Source organism: Bombus terrestris, chromosome 14, assembly GCF_910591885.1.
Source record: "Bombus terrestris chromosome 14, iyBomTerr1.2, whole genome shotgun sequence".
NCBI lineage: Eukaryota > Metazoa > Arthropoda > Insecta > Hymenoptera > Apidae > Bombus > Bombus terrestris.
In genome coordinates, this window is record NC_063282.1 from 574,899 (window position 1) to 593,420 (window position 18,522).

General features: G+C 49.0%; 1 protein-coding gene across 23 annotated transcripts in view; it reads right to left on the reverse strand.

Annotated features, from left to right (window-relative positions):
* LOC100646754 (zinc finger protein 853) overlaps window positions 1–18,522 on the reverse strand; it is a 106,680-nt gene that overhangs the window by 32,524 nt on the left and 55,634 nt on the right. For 21 of the 23 annotated variants that reach the window (XM_048412137.1, XM_048412132.1, XM_048412133.1 and 18 more), the window contains one exon: window positions 10,765–11,095. In XM_048412137.1, coding sequence (XP_048268094.1) covers window positions 10,765–11,095 — 331 coding nt within the window. The remainder of the gene's footprint in view (window positions 1–10,764; window positions 11,096–18,522) is intronic. The other 2 variants (XM_048412128.1, XM_048412121.1) reach the window with 1 other exon arrangement.

An 18,522-nucleotide genomic window follows, 5' to 3' on the forward strand; every position in this document is an offset into this window, starting at 1 on the left:
GCATGCATGGAAATCATTAAAATAAAATGGCCGATAACAAATGACTGTTGCAAAGAGGGGAGCCCTCCCGCTTGGCGGCCATCTTGGTTCACGTGACCGTCATCCGGGCAACCACGGGCACGCCACGCCCCTTTAATGATTTCTACCCCCTGGCGAATGTACCGTACGTACGTACGTGCGAAATTTCACGAGTATGTGTGCCTATATCCCTCGCATACGCGGGGTACAGTCATCATCAGTAGTCTAGGCCAAATCACCCCGGTACATTCTCTTCAAAACCTACTGGCGACCATGGTAACGCGTAACCCCGTGCTTTCTCGGCAGTTTGCGTTTTTCAATGATTCGTTTCAGCAACGAAATATCCATCCTCCGCAACGATCTGCCGTCTGTTTTAAGAATAGTTCGATGTACGAATCTTTGCCAGATACCATTAGATACCATTAAATACCATTAAATACCGTTAAATACCATTATATACGATTAAATACGATTAAATACGATTAAATACGATTAAATACGTTTAAGTACGATTTACGAAATGAACGGGGCAAACGTGGTATTTGCAAGGCGAGTAACTCGAAAACCGGATCGTATTCGGTCCGGTCTCTCTCTCTCTCTCTCTCTCTCTCTGACCGTTTTCTTCGGGGTACGTTGCTGCTACGTATCGTTTCTATCGGCACAGGCAGTTGGAATAGCAAGGTCTGGCAATCTAGTTTCCCAGATATCTCCACGAACGATGACGGACAAACGTGCCGGGAGTGTTTGAGAATCGTCGAGTGGCAGACGTTCGAGCATCAGCGGCTGTCCATAATCGATATTCTTGTGGCTCGGAGTTGCTCCAATCGTTCTTCGCCATCGTCTTTGGACCGTATCTTTGGAAAACACATCCCATGCGAGCATCGGACGTCTTAAATTGGAGTTTCCTACGATTGTTAAACGTACGCTGTTGTCGGCCATAAACGGCTACTAAGTGTCTGTCGTTTCGTGGCTTTAGAATTCGTTTTCTTTAATAATTTCAAGCAAAAGCAGACCGTTAATTTTTGCCAAATGTGCGATAAACATGTACAGTCTCGTCGGACTACCATACGACGATACGCGCGTGCTAGATCGCGATAGGATTCGATCTCGTCTGGTTATTCCCACCCTTATCCGATCTATCGTCTGTTTCAATTCTTAAGAAATTACTTGCATCGGAAGGAGGAAAATACACGCGAATCGCTCGTAGCTGTGGAGCCATGGCCGCGATAGACGGCGTCCGCACACAGAGATTTTCCATCGGTGTGAGATGCTTGAATCGCAATATATCGAAGAAGCATACTTGCGAACGATCTTGAATTGTGACAGTCGCATCGGACGTACGTATCTGACGTTTATAGGAAATTCCATCGTTAACGCGGTGTTTGATTCACGCGGAAAGATATTCGGGTAGTTTCCCCCGTTGTCGACGATGGCAAAGAAACTCGTTGTACCGGTTGGTCGCATCGTACGCGGGTGGAACGTTATTCGGGCATATGGTAGCTTCTTCCGTCTCGCTCGCGCTCACCCTCTCGGACCGTTTCACCTGCCCTGTTCGAAACTCTTTATCGTTTTTTTTCTTTTCAACCGATACCTTGGTCTTTTCTTTTTTCTTTTTTTTTTTTTTTTCAGACCGCCCAGAGGGAACGTGTCAGGGTCGCCGACCCCTAAAGCTGGAAACCCTTTCTTCCTGTGGTTTACTTCTTCCTGACCGAGGCCGACGAACTCATTTTCACCGATTTGTTGTGCATTGCCTCTGCCTTGCCTCTGCCTTGCCTCTCTGCCTTGCTTCGTCTTCGCCATCCGATAAAAATGTTCACGCGTGTACCAACATTTTCCCGATCTGACGAGCTTCGACTACAATTTGCCAAGATCCTTCTGCCCTGATCCGTCGCCCTGTCTCGTCTTTCCAGATATTAATTAGCGAGGATTGTAAGAAGATCGGACGGCGAGCTCCGCTGCTCTTTTTTTTCGCAGCAAGTGGAAGCTCTAATTTCACGGCTTGGTCATTTTTCTGGCGGACATGGCCGAGCATAATTTATTCTCGATGCCTGATGAGTCCCATTGTTGAGACGGTGTGGCTGCTGCTCCACCGTTTGAAGGGGGTGAAAACGAGCCAAGGGGGTCGCCGTAGGAAGAAGGGTTGCAGCAGCGGAGAAAAACGGACAAGGAATTATGTAAGACACCGGAAAGAAGGAGTGTACGCGGCACGCCAGCCCCTTGTTCCGGCACATCCGTCCGAGTGGTAACGATCGTTGCTCCTGGATGCAAGACAAGATCCCGAACCTTTTCCCGGCGACGATTCTCGCCACTTAACGGGCATCTCGTCGAGACCTTTTTTCTCTCCCTTCCTCTATCGTCCTCGACGACGTCGTTGTAGTAGAAGCAGCAACCAACGGTAGCGATAGCGGCAGCAGCAGTAGCAGCAGCAGTAGCAGCGGCAGACTTTTCGGGTCATTAGGCAGATGGGGGTAAAAAGGGGTAAAAATTAATGTCTCAGAACGAACGTTCGGCCTGTCGAGTGGCCGGCGGAGCTAAGTCCCGATGGCTCTCGTGTCTTTACGATTTTTCATCGCGAGCCATTTGCTCGAGAGAGGTCTCGAAAGTCCTACCACCTTTCGTCTTCCTTCGAGTTACAGTTATACCCGTGTTCGTTTGCTGTCGTTCCGTGTTCTAGAAAACGATGATACCTCGAGGAAGAATGAAAGTACGATGGGAGAAGAAGACGGAGATCCAATCGGTCGTAACGTAACAAGATCCTGTTAAAAACACGCGAAACTCGTCGACGACTCGAAGGAGGTCAGTAGGTGTAGTATAATGGCCAGCCTATTAGGGTGGAAAAGGAATGAGACGCACAATCTGCTATTGACAGCCCGAAGATTTTCAACGACGGGCTCGTTTCAGGCTTGTCGACTTTCTGGCTTGTTGAAAGAAAGCCCGATCCTGGCTTTCCTTCGCACGGTCCAGTTTCAGGTACAAAGGGTTGCAAATGGTGGGAAAGGGTGGGAAAGGGTGGGAAAGGGTGGAAGTGGAGCGCGTTTTCCCCTCGCGTATTCTTATTCTTGGCGTTTTAATCGTATCGCGCGCCCTTATGAAACCATATCGTCTTTGTTATTCGTTTGCGATCGCGTTGTTCTTCGCGACTCTCTCTCTCTCTCTCGTTGTTTCTTTATCCGTTTGTTCGTTGTTTGTGGAATTTCAAGTTTAGAAAAGATAGACGGTCGCGGGATCCCGTATCGGCAGCAAACTTGAAATCATTTACGATCGCGTTTGCGTTCACGACGCCGCTTTTATTCCTCTTTCGTCGACTCTTGAGTTTAGAGAAGGTAAGATCGTCCCACATCAGGAGCAAAGTTGAAATCGTGCTGGTTTCAAATGCCCACACGTCTTTAAGCCTGTTGAGCTCGACGCGACGTATACGAAGGTGTGCAAAGGTGTGCGCGAAGGTGCGCGAAGGTGCGCGAAGGTGTGTGCGAAGCGTACCTATAACTCGACCAGTGCACACAAGGCTGCGCCCAAAGTTTCTAACGTAAGACTGTTCTCGTATGCCGTATGGCGTCCTGCGTTGCCTCCCACACATGCCGTGTAGAAAGTTTACTAGATGGAAATCTATATCTTATTTTACGGCCGGCCGTGCTCAATATTCTTGACCCGCCGGCCCGACGCGACTCTCCGATATAAACGGTCCGTGTAAATCTTCTGTCCGTTGTGGGCCGTCTGGCGGAGAAATGCCAGGAGCAAGAAAAAATGAAGCGTGTATCGTACGACGCCAGGATAGAAAGTATTGGGCTAGGATCGACAGCCTTGTAAGAATTCTTTTTCATTGCAACCGCAATTAGCAACGGAGCAACGGTTTACGGAGAATCTGGCGGTGTAGTAGTCGTGTTTTTAGAAACAGGTTTTAGAACCTTTTCTACTATTTTATTCTTGCGCGTAAGCGATATCGCGCAAGAATGCAGTCACACAGAAGCTTGGATTCGATCGAGGCTTTGCTTATCAGAGCCGTGGCCTCTGTTATCTGTCTTGGATCGTCGCGTATCGGACGTATGTTTTACGCGAAGAAAGAAAAAAACTAGTTATCCTGCCATCTTGGTTTAAGGATCGATAGGTAAGCGTACGCGTACGCGTACGCGGACACGAGTGCCTTCGCAGGAGAGAAAGAACGTCGATTTAACAAACAAGTGGATGGAATTTGTTTGCGCGAAATTACCGTACTCGTGGCAAAGGAGCAGCACCGAGTATCCTTAACCTAGAGAGACCGGTTCTACGGTTGAAGCGTGATCGCGCAGTCCTCGTTGAAGATCGTAGCCGATTTTGTGGAAAAAGTCGCTTTCGTGCCAGCTTAGAAAGTCAATCTAGATTTTGTAGACCGTTTACTACATGCGAGTATACATTAGATAGAGAACTGGTATGAAGCGAGATTACAGCCTTCTGGTGCTACGCTCGCACGTATCGCGCGTGTATCTTGTCTTTACCGGTGGAATACTTTTTCCTGCTAAAAATTTGTTCGCCGATCTCGCGCGAATTTTCCTCCCCGATCCGTTCTCTCTTGTATTTCGTCGAGCGAGTCGAACACAGCGAGCAGCAACGTACGTATATACGTCGGTCGTGGTGGTTGCCAAAGGGTCGGAAAAGTAAGTCAGTAATGCGAAAGGGTGAAGTCTCGTCCATCTTAAAGGCCTAAAGAGTCGCGTCTCTTTAAGAATTTTAAAACGATTCAGAGTTCACCTACCGAAAGGACGCGCTAGCTAGCTCGCGCTGAAATAATAATCGGCGTTCGTTTGAAGCCGACCAACGGATTAATTAAGAATCGTTCGTTTTTCGGCCAGAGATTCCGTTGTCGGCGATGTTTTCAGCCAGAAGCGAAAAGTTGGCGTCGATTTTGCTTTTTACAGTTGAAAGAACAGTTATTACTTGCGAGTGCATCTCGGATTCTATTCTATATCAGTAACAAGCGATAAGATAACTCGTAGAAAAAATCACTCTCATGGCAACAATCTGAGAACGTACCGCGGATTTGCACGCTTTTGAAAAACTAATAGCTCTATGAATATTGCGGAAAGAATATTGGCTGAAAACTTGCATACGCGAATATTTTATGGATTATTTTCAGATAATCGAATCGACCTTTTTCGCGTCTCTTTCCCCCTTTCTTTCCCCGTTCCTTTCCACGTTCCTTTCCACGTTTCTTTCCTCGTCCAGTAAGATTCCGCTCTTCCACGATTATGAAATTTACACCACGCATTAATCTCGCGTTTAATAACTCTTATCTACGATAATTTCATTTTTTGATCGTTGGTTTTCTTCGCTGCAGCCTACGACGACCGCTGTGCAGGAAGTTTCGAGGAATTCTTCGAGTTACGGCTAGATGAACGTATTTGAAAAAGTCGGTCGAAATAGACAGTCGTTCCTTGTACGAATCTATCAACGTGCTTTCGAGCAAACATCGCGTAAAGCGAGATTACTTATCTCGGATCACAAACGGTACACAATGACAATAGCGCGCGCGATCGTTGAAAGGTGACCTTAAAAAAATGACGTGGCATTTTCGCGCGTTGCCGAATGCATGCTCAGCAGCTATATAGTCGCGGCAACAGCTATACCACGCTTTCGGTAACCACCGAATGCGAAACGGCGAATCGAGAGAAACGGAACACGGCCGCCGGTACAAAAAGTGTCGACGATTAGCCCTCGTTGACTAGGATTTCGGCGGATAAAGGGAGAAGGCAGGCGAAAGAAAAGAAAAGAAAAGAAAAGAAGAACGGTCGGCGAGAGTAGTAGGCGAGAGTAGGCGAGAGTAGGCGAGAGTGAGCGAGAGTAGGTCGAAGAGGAAAGAAAAGCGTAGGCGTACCATACGAACCATCCCCCCGTGCAAAGGCAGACCGTCCCTATTCAAATTAACCCTCATGGAAAAAAATGCATCGCCGCGGAAGGGTTCCTAGAAAATTAGAATAGACTCGTTGGCCTATGTATGGCTCGGCGGCCTATGCATATGCGGCATGACTACGTTAATTTTCTGGCAGGCCATACGGTATCTTCAACTTTTAATTATCCTTACCTTTTACCTTCTACCTTTTACCTTTTACCTTTTACCTTTTAACGGTTTAATTGCCTTTCTCTCCGCTATCGGCGAATACAACTTTCTGACCGTTACTTCTTCTCTCTATCCTCGATTCCTGCCATCGTATACGCGAGATCGTTTTACCGTATGTGAACACGAGTTGCTCGTTCCCGAGGAAAACTTCTTGTACTCGTTTTTCACCGGTGAATTTAGCTAATTGGTCGTGATCTAGCGAGAGGCAGAGCGTGCGTTGCGAGCTTCGCGATGGATGGCGAGGGCCAACCGGCCCTACATTTCCCACCTACGTTTCCCTTAACGTAACGTCTTGCGTAACGCATTGTCGTATCATAGAAACGGTAAATGACGTTCGACGTCGAGCACTTTTCTTTGTTCGCCACGTTTCCTTTCGAATTTTCTTCCGAATCTCCTTTCCACCGTCGAGATCGGACAGCACAATTTTGATATACCGGTAATTTACGATGGCGGCGCACATATTTACCAATATTAGGATTAACATCGCACGTTAAAATATTTACGATACGGGCACGGTCGACAGTTGATTAACCGGTGTTGCGCGAATGAATTTTAAGTAAGTCATCGAACCACCGAAATCCGCCTTTCCGCGACAAAACGAAACGTAATTGGAGAGGAACGTTTATCGAAGCAAAGATTATTTTAGCGCAAGCCGCCAAGGAGAAATAATTTTGCCGTATTGAACGAGACGTTGGCGTTCCACGTTTTACGTTTCACCCGTACCATCCAGTTTTTCGCAGACGCGTAAAGCGTTGTTGCTTTTGTTTAATCTTTCATTCCGCGTCATTTGTGATAAAGGGCCGGCGCCGCGTTCTTTCCACCGCACCGTGCCGCTTTGATTTTTCTCGAGACGTCTGGCGAGACGTTCCGTCGCATAAATTCTTAACTGGGTGAAATTAGCGAATTAAAAGTAGAGGAGGAAAGGAAAAAGGTGAACGAGTAGTCCGGTCAAAGAAGCAGGAGACAGGGAGGAGGAGGAGGAGGAGCGGGGGGGGGGAGGAGAGGAACGGTGGTTCGCGGCGCGGAGAAATTTCTCGGTCCTGTCAAAAGGTCACCACCGCCGACATCGCCAAACGGAACTGGCTACGATGATGGAAAAATGAGAAGCCTAACTGTGCCTCTACGTGAACTCTGAATTTACGGCGAGCGATCGGTCGATTTTTACGCGTCTTTCTCTCGCCTCTTTTTCTCTCGTGTCTTTCTCTCTCGCGTCTTTCTCTCGTCTCTTTGTCGTCGTCGCCTCGTAAATACGGATACGCGAGCTCGTTCCGAAACGAAAGCATGTCTAAAGCGGACTTAATTTTTATTCATGCACCGACGATGCGGCAATTTTTCGCAGTCTTAAGTGGGCTTTAAAATTGTCCGGTCAATTTCGCCGCGGGGACGTGCTCCTTTTTTTAAACATCGTCGAAAGGGGTAAACTCCAATCCCGTACTTCTTTGCCATTTGTATCGGTGTTAACCAACTCGTAACGTTCTCCTCTTAACGGGAACACCCGTCGCTGCCCTATCGAATTTTAATGCGAATCGCGCTCGTTTCTCGAAACAACCCACGACAATTCGCCAACATCGATGGTTACGTCTCGTCGAAGCAAGAGAAAAGACAGAAAGAAAGGAAAGAAAAAGGGAGAAGAAGAAGGAAACAGGGAGAACGGGAGGAAGAACGCGAAGCAGAGACGGAAGAAGAGGGAGGAAAGGAGAATGAGAAATCCTGACGCGACCAACTGGCCGGTATCGTCGCTGTTCTAAAAGCTAACGCGACCGCTCGTAGCGTTCAGGAAAACCGATTAATTCCACGCGCGTAGGGTGACCGATCATTAGATTTCGCCCCCATGAAAATTGAGTTTTCCTCGTTGTCGAAGGGATAATCTTTGGTAGCCTCTGGCTCGTTGCGTACGAACTCTGTCGTCTATCCGCCAACACGCTCGCAAATGCGTACGGCTATTTATTGGGCTACTACATCCTAGCGTGTGAGTGCGTGAGTGCGTGCGCGCGTGCGGGCGCTCGTGTACACGAGCGTTTACGCGTACGAGAATATAACGCGGTGGAGCGTGTGTGTTTGGGTTGGTTGGCGGTGGTGTACGCGTGCGACGGTGGCGGCGCGTAACTTCGGTTCCATTATTGAGCGATCGGGCGATCGAAAAATTCCCGCGCTTTTTCGCGTGCGGCGTCCCGAGTGGGGCAAACAGACCTTCTATTGGCTACGCGCCCAGTCACCCTCGTAAGCCCGCCGAGAGAGGGGAGGATGGACTCTACACCCTCGGCAGGTATTTGTCTAGGCTGCAGCTATTGACCAGCTATCGATATCGTGGACACTCACCGATATTATATTCGCCATCCTTCGTTTCTGCCGTTCTCGCCACCGTTTCTCCCACCCCCCCCCCCACTCTCGCGCCTACCTTCTTCCCTCGCCCTTCCTCGCCCCGCTGTTTCCCGTTTTGCCCGTTGCCCGTTGCCCGTTGCCCGCGCGAATTCTGTCGAATTTCGGTTAATGAATTATATGCATATACGTTGCAAATTTTATAGGCGCGCGAATATATATTCGGCTGTCGAGGGAAATTGTTGTAATGCGCGCGCTGGGTGGGCGAGGGGGAGATCGCGGCTGCCGGGGGTGGCGCGTGAACGCGACGGTGCGGCACTAAATTCCCGCCGTTTTTTGACTTTGACCGGCCAATCGCGGCGAGGCAGCGAGATCTCGCAGCGAAACGAGAAATCAATATTGGTATGCAAATGCTGTGCGGAAGCGGTGTATCGTTTGGGAAAACAACGATAGGTTTCGAAGGGGGAATTCGGAAGGAATTTCAGAGCCGCGAGCACGCCGATTTTTCGATCGCGAGAAATTGGTATGACGGAGCGGTGCGGCGCGGCGCGGCGCGGCGAAAGAGATCGATCGAAAATGAGGAATTTTCTCGGTCGGAGTGCGGGGCAGGGGGGAAAAGGGTTGAAAACGTTGGTCGGATGCCTCGCCGCTCGATCTAGGATCCTCGTCGATAGACCGGATAAACGAGCGGTTCTCGTTCGTGACGTTACGGCGATTGGTCGCCGATTTTTCAGTCTCGATGTCTCGAAGCGGCGAAGGGGTGGCGCCTTTACACGCTTATTTTAAAACGTTTCATCGATAAAGACACGGAAACGTAGAGCGGTGCATGCGATAGATGCGCGTACACCGACGTTAGCTCAAGTACCAGCCGTAGCAGCCGTAGCAGCCGTAGAGTGGTGGGTGCCTCGGTACGCGGAAAGGGTGATTATTAATGTAAGGGGTTGCCGAGCAGTAGTTAGTTGCTCGTTGGTAGTGGTCGAAAAGGACGAGGGGGTGAAACTAGCGCGCTGAAATCAATGTCAGCTTCCCCCCCGCCCCTCCCCCCTTTTTTTTCTTTCCTCGTTAAACACGGTTAAACAAACTTAGAACTCGAGAAGCAAGGAACCAACGAAGGAGATTTTTTCGTCAATGTTTCGTTCGACCAGCTTTCGAGGAAATTACCTCTTCCCGGTAATGATTTCGAAGGAATGTTTTGTTAAGACTCGATCTGTTATCCTCTCGCGAGCAGCGCAGCGAGAGCTCCTGCACGTTTCGATTAAATAGCTGGCATACCGACGAGGTTTCGTCTTTTTTTCTTTCTTTCTTTCTTTTTTCTTTCCTTTCATTCGAAAGAGCAGATCTTGGACGAGATGAACGAGACTTTTCCAAGGGTTCGGTCATACGCGTTGCTGACCGGTTCGCTTCTCGAGGCTAATACCTTCCGATTGACTACGCTCATCCCTTAATGAAATTCTTTCTACCCGGGCGCGACCCGTTGGCTGGCTTTGCCGTCGAATTTTCTCATTATTACCCTCCGTCCCTCGTCCGTTCTACGTCTTTCCGTCACTGCTATTCTTAGTCGAGCAGCCGCTCGATAAATTCGATCGTTCGGCCCCGCGTAAATTGAACTTATCTGCAATACGCAACTTGTATGCATACCGAACGACAACGTGTTCAGTCAACGGTGTCTTGGAAACCACGGTTCTGGTGCAGCACGAGGCGCATTGAGCAATCTCGCAGCATGCATTAAAATTAGCCACAATCGGAACGCACGATCGCTCCAACAGATTATAATAGTATATTAATTTATTGATTATCGACTGGCCGCGATGCAATGCGGTATTCATAGAATTTACTATCAGTCCCGGGGATACTGAATGCATGCATTAAGCTCGGCGAGTCGTTGATTTTACCGCGATCATCGAAGACGGACGAATTAAATACATATTTCGTTCTTACTAGGAGAACAAGTCGCGAGAGAATTATTCGAACGAGCGAGAGAAGAACGATTTCGCATTCGATTCGCTTTCTATGGACGCGCTCGATATATGCGTATATATGGTCATAGAGAAAAAGTGAGAAAAGAGAAAGTGAGAAAATAAAAGAAAAAGGGAAGAGAAAAGAGGAGAGAGAGAGAGAGAGAGAGAGAGGGAGGGAGGGAAGGAAGGAAGGAAGAAAGAAAGAAGGAAAAAAAACGGAGGGAGGAAAAATGGTCGGAAAGTCAAAGGGCGATCGATGATCGTGACTAATTTGCGAATAAAAGATCATGAAAATGCCGCCGTGCCTGGAAATTGGAATCGTAGTCGATCCAGTAGGATTTCGGCGAGGCATCGGTGGAGGGTAGAACAGATACTCACCCGTATGCAGGCGGGTATGTTGCTGTACATGACTGAGCTGCTTGAACCTGCGGTCGCAATAGCTGCATTTGTACGGTTTCTCGCCAGTATGGACCCTGATGTGCTGTACGAGCTGGTGGTTGCTGGAGAATGACTTGAGGCATTGCTGGCACTGGTGTGGCTTTACCTCGTTGCCGGCGATCATGCCGCCCGGCCCGACGCCGATCGGACCCAGGCCTGCCAGTCCGCCCGCCACGCCGCCGCCAGCTCTCCCCGTCAGTGCACCCGCCGCGCCGAGCTCCCTCGCGTGCATCTGCATCGCGCTCTTGTGCATGAAGATCTGCGAGAAGAACTGCCACAGTTAGTTGGTACGCTGCACTTTTGGTCGAAAGACGGAGGATGGCCAGTCGACGGAAGTTGTGACCGCTGTACTACCGCCGACCGCCATCGCCTCCTGGACTCTGAGAGGTTCGGCTCACGCGTTTATCCTCCGTTTCATTTTTTCACGGCTGCCAGAAGGGAAAACCGATCGTTTCGGTTGTTTGCTTTATGCACGCGAAACTGTCGATTTGGCGATTCAATTTCTGTTCGATGCCTCGTCAATTTTCAAACGCCGATGCGCTCGAACAATATGGATATCTAGCTAGATTTTGCGCCAATCGTCGGAACGGAGTAGCTCTACGATCGTTGAGGCATCCAAACGTGAATTCGCGTATGCGGCTGAAAGGTTGCCGTTTTCAACATCGCAAACGTTACGTTCAGCACGTACGTACAAACAGAGTGTTACGAGTACGCGTTGATGTCTATTTCTCGATAGAAATAGAAAACGAATAGACGAGAAGGTCCGTCATACGTAACGCGTACCATGTATTTCTCTGTACGAATAGTATTTTTTTTTTTTTTTTTTTTTTTTTTTTTGGATTAGGGAAAGAAAGAAAACGCAGGTAAACGTATAGCCTCCCCTGTTTCGTTGTACGTAGACGGTTCGAGCGATCCATTTGATGATTTTCTTATGCAATTATAGATAAAAGAGAGGCAGGAACCGCTGCGAGCGTGTCATAGATTACGTGTACATATCGCGTTAACGTTTACATTTTCGATTATTCATCGAGGAACTCGCGGTTGCCTGTTCGCGATTCGACTCGTTGATCGATGCTAATTGTCAGGTCGCTGTTTATTTCCTCGGAGTCCGTGCTTAAAATTTCACGCGATTCGTTAATCAAAAGTGGCTGCGTTTTAGCCGGCGCTGCCGGCAACGTGTTCAATGTCGCCGATAACTATATCGGCATCGCGACGCGTCGTATTACAGAATCGATTCGGTCATCGATATTTTCTCGTTTCAGAACACACTTTATCAAAATGGTGCACTTAACACGTATTCGATCCTCAACCAATGTTCGTCGAGTTTCTACGTTAACGACACACGAACCTGACTTTCGTTATTCCACTCGAAATGTCGCTGATTGTCCCGTTAATTCACCCGCTTACAGCTCGTTAATGGAAAGAGATAAGCGTGATTCTTATTTTTCGCGATTCGTTAAAGCCTCGCCAGGCTGGAATATCTAACATGGTCTCCCTCTCTCTCTCTCTCTCTATATATATATATATATATATATATAAACATAGATTATATAAATTAATAAGTGTATATATAAATGTAGATATATATATATACGTAAAATATATATATATAGATGGACTGTTGTTCTCCACGAATTTAATAGGAAATGCGTAACAACAGCTGGGCACAAAAGGGGTCGACGACCGTCACCGTGGTTTTCGAAAGCAACCATCCGATCGATGTTTTTCGATTTCCAGTCGTACACGTATGTGTGTCGTGCGTCGTGTGTTAGGGCACGGAGCGCACGTTGCGCACGTTGCCCACTCGGCTCACGGCACTTTGCTGTTCTTCGACGCGAAGAGGAGGAACGTAAAACTGCTGGAAGGGCCGAGTACGAGCGGGTGGAACGCTTGATTTCGGGTTTTCGTTGAGGGAACAGGTGTTGCTCCCGTAGCCGGTGTGGGTGTAGGTGAACGAACGAAAGGGTTAACGTTTAAAACGAGCGTACAGTTCGTGGCAAAAGTCGAGAGATTTCGGATTGCGAGAGCGTCCGCGGAGAAGTTGCCGAAATTGACGAAGGGTGGTTCGGCTGCTGCTTCTTTCGCGCGGACGCGACGAAAGCAGGAGAGAAACGAGAGAGGAAGGGGCCGAGTGCGAAGGATTTTATTAAAATATGTTAAAACTGTAATTAAAATCGAAAAATCGCGCGAGAAGTTTTAAGAATCTTAGGCGACCCTTCGTGCGGGCACGACAAAGAGAGACAGAGAACAAGGCGGAGAGAGAATTGAAATCGTCACCGAGGGTTCTCAAGTTTCTACGACTTTCAACCCTTTCTTTCCGGGTAGACACGACGTTGGATATTTGACGGGTGACCTTCGTGACACTGGCCATCCCTGATTCTTAATCCCCGTGAGAGAGCAAGAGACTGCGGCTCGATCCTATTCCTCGTTTTTTCTTCTTCTGCCGGATACTTTCTTTCACCCGGGGACAAATCAATTCGAGCGGTGTTTCTCGCCGATTTGAATAAAATTGCTCGTGTTTCTCGAACTATCCGTCCCCGGACGGACGTATCCTTCTCGTTGATTATTTTTTAATGCCATCTTTTTCTCGACGCACCCTCGCTCGAAGAAACCGAAAGGGCAGAATCTACGACGCGAGGAGACATTTTTCCCGCCGATTAACCGTAGTCAAGGGCTGTGACAAGAGGGCGAGGAACGATTCGACGGTGGCAAAAGTCGAGTTACGAATTTTTAACGACCGTCTCGAGTGGACCGCCGAGATTTTTGAGAAAGCGCCGCCGAATCCGATCGGACGAATATTAATTCCGTCGCAAACGTTAGTCTCTGTTCTCTGATCTCTGTTTTCCCCAGCAAATGCTAATTAAGCGCGGCGGCGTTTTACAACGGTTTCTTGGTTTTTCTCAAACTCGAAGACCACACGTTCATTAATCACATTTTTATCTGCCGGCGGACGGAAAATTGCGCTTCGCCGACCAGGCCATAGCGACGCTTTGAATCTTTTTTTCTGATTTATCGTTGTCGCCGTGGGGAGAGAGAGAGAAGAAAAAAAACAGAAGAGAGAGAGAGAGAGAGAGAAACGGCCGGATTTGCTGGCAGAAACGAAAAGATGAGGAAGAAAACGGAAAGAGTTGGTTGGCTGCGGTCCGCCGGCTTAATGTCCTTAATAATGGAAAAATATATCAAGCGACACCCACTGTATTTCCTAAGAGGCATTCCTCGTCTCGATTTCACCCTCTGCTTTCGTTCTTCGTTTTCGTATCAGAGGCCGTGGTTACACGCGGATCGCATGTTTTGGCAAACAGACACGATGAAACGTGCCGACCGATGAAACGCGTGACGTCGAAAATGCACTCGTAAGAATCTAGCATTACGCTCGTATAATATCGAGGTCTCGGACGATAAAGACACGATAAGAGTCACGTTTCCCGTCCCTTGCGTACAAGAGCAATTAGAAAATTGGGTATATCGTTCAACGATTACACGCTGCGAAAACTGTGAAATAAAACTGAGATACGTTAATAACGTAGTAACAACAATGTAGTTTATCCGCGTTATCGCATAATTTCAACAAAACGTCTTACATCTTGGAATCTATCGAGCCGTATCGAGCTCTTTCGAGAATACTACTTTGTACGAATGCAAGAAGACGTTTCAATGTAATAAATAGCCAGCGAGCGAAGCACGAAAGTCGGCGAAATGGACAGAAATGGATTCGTCAGATTTTTCCCCGAATGTTATATTTATACGATCGTTACGGCATACTCGATACGGTCGGATGTTCGTTCGCTTCGGACAGTTTGTAGGGACACGCATCTTCCACAACCATACACGGTCGGACGTTGCAACGAATAACCAACAACTTTGACGGATACCATTTGACTTTGTCGCCTGAATCGAGAAACGTACAGAACGTTCTTCTGTCTGAGAAAACGAATGGTTTGGAATGGTTGGGAATCGGACGTTGCCTGTGGATTTGGCAAGGCGTGGGAGAAGTTGGCCCGTTTTTCGAAAGGGATCCGGAGGATCTGGGCGACGTAACCCTTTGTCTCTCCCTTGGCGCAGTAAATTACGACGGAATAACATTGGTCACTGGAAGTAGGCTACTTTATACACTTGGAACACAAAGCAAAGGTCTCACCTGCTGACCATATGCCTTTTCTCCATGGCACACATACGAACGTAACGTGTTCCGTCCACCCACGCACGTCGGCCATCTAGCACTTCGCATGTGCTATTAACTCGAAGGTATGTGTGCCTGCGTGTACGTGTGGCATACGCGTTCGCGCGCACCTTTCCGCCTCTCCGTGTGTCCACCGTGCACTGTGCACTGTGCACTGTGCACTGTGCATACGATCTCACACGCCTATACGTACATACGTGTGTGTCTACGCGGAGACAACGTCCAATCTAACCTACCTAGCGTTAGCCTGACTCATTCTCCTACCGACCCACCTATCTGTCTAAACTGCGGCCGCGAACAGCGCCGTAATATAAAGGAAAAGGTGGACCTTCTCCGCCTCTTTCTCTCCTTCTCGCTCTTTCTCTCTCTCGCTCTTCCTTTCTCACACCGTAATCATCGGATTTGATCTGTCTGAATCGCGGCACCATGATCCGCTACCTCGTGTACCCTGCGCTTCCGGTTACAGGCTAACCTGCCGATCGCGGATCCTCGTCCTCCTCCCCTTCCACCTCTCGGATCCCTGGATTCCGAATATCTCTAAGGATCTGTGATTAGGGGATTCGCGAGAAGCGAACCTCTGGCGTCGAGGCTTCCTGCTGTAGTAGAGACACATATGGGTTTTTGGAAGGTCCGATGAAAGAAAGAACGTGGTCCGTGGTTTCGTAACAGTTAGGAATCTGAACATAGACGAACGTTATCGCCGGTTCGGTCGACGCTTTTCTGTGTTCCGTGGGATTTTTTTTGCGACAAAGCGATTGTGAGAGGTGCGCGGAAGGCCTTGGGGAAATTGTACGTTTGCCTTGGATACGCGTTGGAGCCTTTGTGGTTAGAGAGAAAAGGGAATTCGTTTGGCGCCGAATACGTGGAATCGCGTTGGTAAGATTTCGCGAGAATCGATGGTGGGACGGACGAAAAGACGAGAACGAGGCACGACGAAGAGGTGGCGGTAAATTGTTTTCTCGATAATTTCGCGGAAAGAGAGAGAGCACGGGAAAGTAGCTCGTCACCGACGAGTACGCTTCGTCATGGGCGACGTCGCGTCGCAATAATCGAGAAACTAATCGGCGATGCGTTGATCGGGATAGGCACGCGAACCACCGGTGACCAATTAAATTTCCTGGTGAAAATAAAGCGACGAAGTAGCCAGCGCTGGTCGAAGGGAAACCCGTTTAGGCGCGTTACCAGACGGTTAACCCGAGTTGGTGTCAAAATAGCACGTAGGTAACTTACACCGACAACGTTATAATAATCGTCGTGCATACTTGTCTCGGTGGAAACGAGGCAGGCACACTCTATACCCGTGATTGTACACCGAGGCTTGTGGTGGGAAACGAACTTGTGCCATAGGCAGTTAAAGTCATCGTTGTAGGTTTCCCTTACGATATTAATCACGCGTACGCCTTGCCGTGTAGCCAGAGAGTAACAATCTCTAATCCTCGATCAAACGGTGCTCGATTAGCCCAATAAGAGGGCAACGACAGACGGCTTTACATACTTCACCTCGGTCACTTTCTACTCTACTACGATCTGTATCCTTAAACGGTTCAACAACTGAGTTTACCATCGGCAAAAAGCAGCTTCGAATCCCGCGGTCTAGATAGATGCCGCGGATGAGACGGACGGCGATCGATGGACCAGAAGGCGTTTCAACCAAAAATAATTGGTTGGTTTAAATGTGATCGGCAGAACGGCAGAACGGCGGAAGAAGAAGAAGAAGAAGAAGAAGAAGAAGAAGAAGGAGAAGAAGAAGAAGAAGAAGCTTCTGGGAAACAAGAAGAGTATCGTTTCGAGCGATGGAATTTCATTGCATAGCCGGAATCGTTGGTCGTTGGGATACGCGACGTGCCGACAACTTGTACGCGGAATACGTAAACGAGTATAACACGGCCGAACGAGTAAACACGGTTGAACGGATCTAGGGGGACGAATGGTCGGCGCCTACCGAGTTACGAAAGATTGTTGGAGTTGCAGGGAAGATAGCCGGTCGAAGCAGCCCGGAATATCGTCAATAATTACCTCGTGCGGCAAGTGGTGATGAGGATGCTGATACGGCGGCGGTACGTACGGCGGGTGGCTCGGATGATTGTGGGGGTGAGGTCGGGGATGGTTTTGATGCTGGGCTTGCGGCGGGAGCGGTTGGGGCGCAGGAGGCGGTGTCCAAGGCCCGTGGTTCGGCCCGTGGCTTTCATTGGTGCCATACATCTTCAGGGAAGAATCTCGAGCACGCGACCTGAAGAGTCCCTCCCGCCCTCCACGCACGGTGATACGAAAGACTCTGACATCGACATGATGGCTACCCTTGTTGCAGGTCGCATCGGCGACACGTTTGATCTCCACGCGTGTTTCTATCTACATAATCGCTCTGTCTCGTCGTTGCGATCCTCTTTTCTAGCCTGTCGTTTCGTTCCCAAGATTTTGCCCTCCGATCGATTGTCCTCCGATCGATCGGTATCGTTGGCCGTATCGAGCGAACGATACTTCTGCACGTCGAACAGCCACGTTGCGATGTTTGCGCAAACAGCGCGGAGAAACGGTTGCGTGAGAATGCGACACTGTACAAGGAGAAGAGAGAATGCGACGAAGCACATGTACGCGCGAGGGCGTGATTCTTCTTTTGTCCGACCACGACTAGTATCCTGCCGTGTGAGAACGGTATCGTTCCACTTTCACGTGCTTACGTTTTCAGCCGTTTTCCGTCGTACTTTCCAACAAAGACGCGTCCTTTTCAAACCCCCTCCGTCGGCCACGCAGCTCACCCTGGTCGAGCGGCGCTCGTTTTTTCTCACTTTTTACTCGGCCATACGTGTCGCGATCGCCTTCTTTCGTCGATCGATGACGATTCGACGACCAAGTCGAATCGGGACGAACGCGGACGGAACGATCGTCGGATACTCGCTGCGTAGGGCGATCGGGCCCCTCTCTTCTCTCGTTCGCGAATTCGAGAACCAACACACACTGTTTTCACGTATACACGTGGCAACGCTTCTGCCGTGTATCACTGTGTTACCACGATAACTCCCCCCTTGAAATTAAGCGAAACGAAACGACGAAGAACCGGCACGGCGGCTAGATCGAGCAAAGAGAAGAAGGAGGGATCGTTGCGGGCGGACGAAGGATGACCGAGAGCGCGTCTTACGGCGTTACACTGAAGAAACTAATCACTCTGCCGGCCGCGTAATTTCCATATCCTTTTTATTTCTCTCTCTCTCGTTCTTCTTGCCTTTTTCTTTGTCGGTTTTTTCCTTCTCTCTCCCTCTCTCGCTCTTTCTTTTTTCTTTTTTTCTTTCTTTTTTTTTTTCGGAAATTCACGGGGGTAGCTGGCGTGTCCGTGTGTAGGATAGCGCGGACGCAGCGCTGTACGCCAGCGTGTGGCGTCTCTCGCAAACTAAGCCGGTCGAAGGGGGGGACAGAGCGATTTCTTGGTCTCTCGCGCTGTGCGTGTGCTAAACGGGGGAAGAAAAAAGGTGGAAAGGCGCTGATAACGCGCGGCGACGAAAAATTGCCGGCTACTCGAAGAG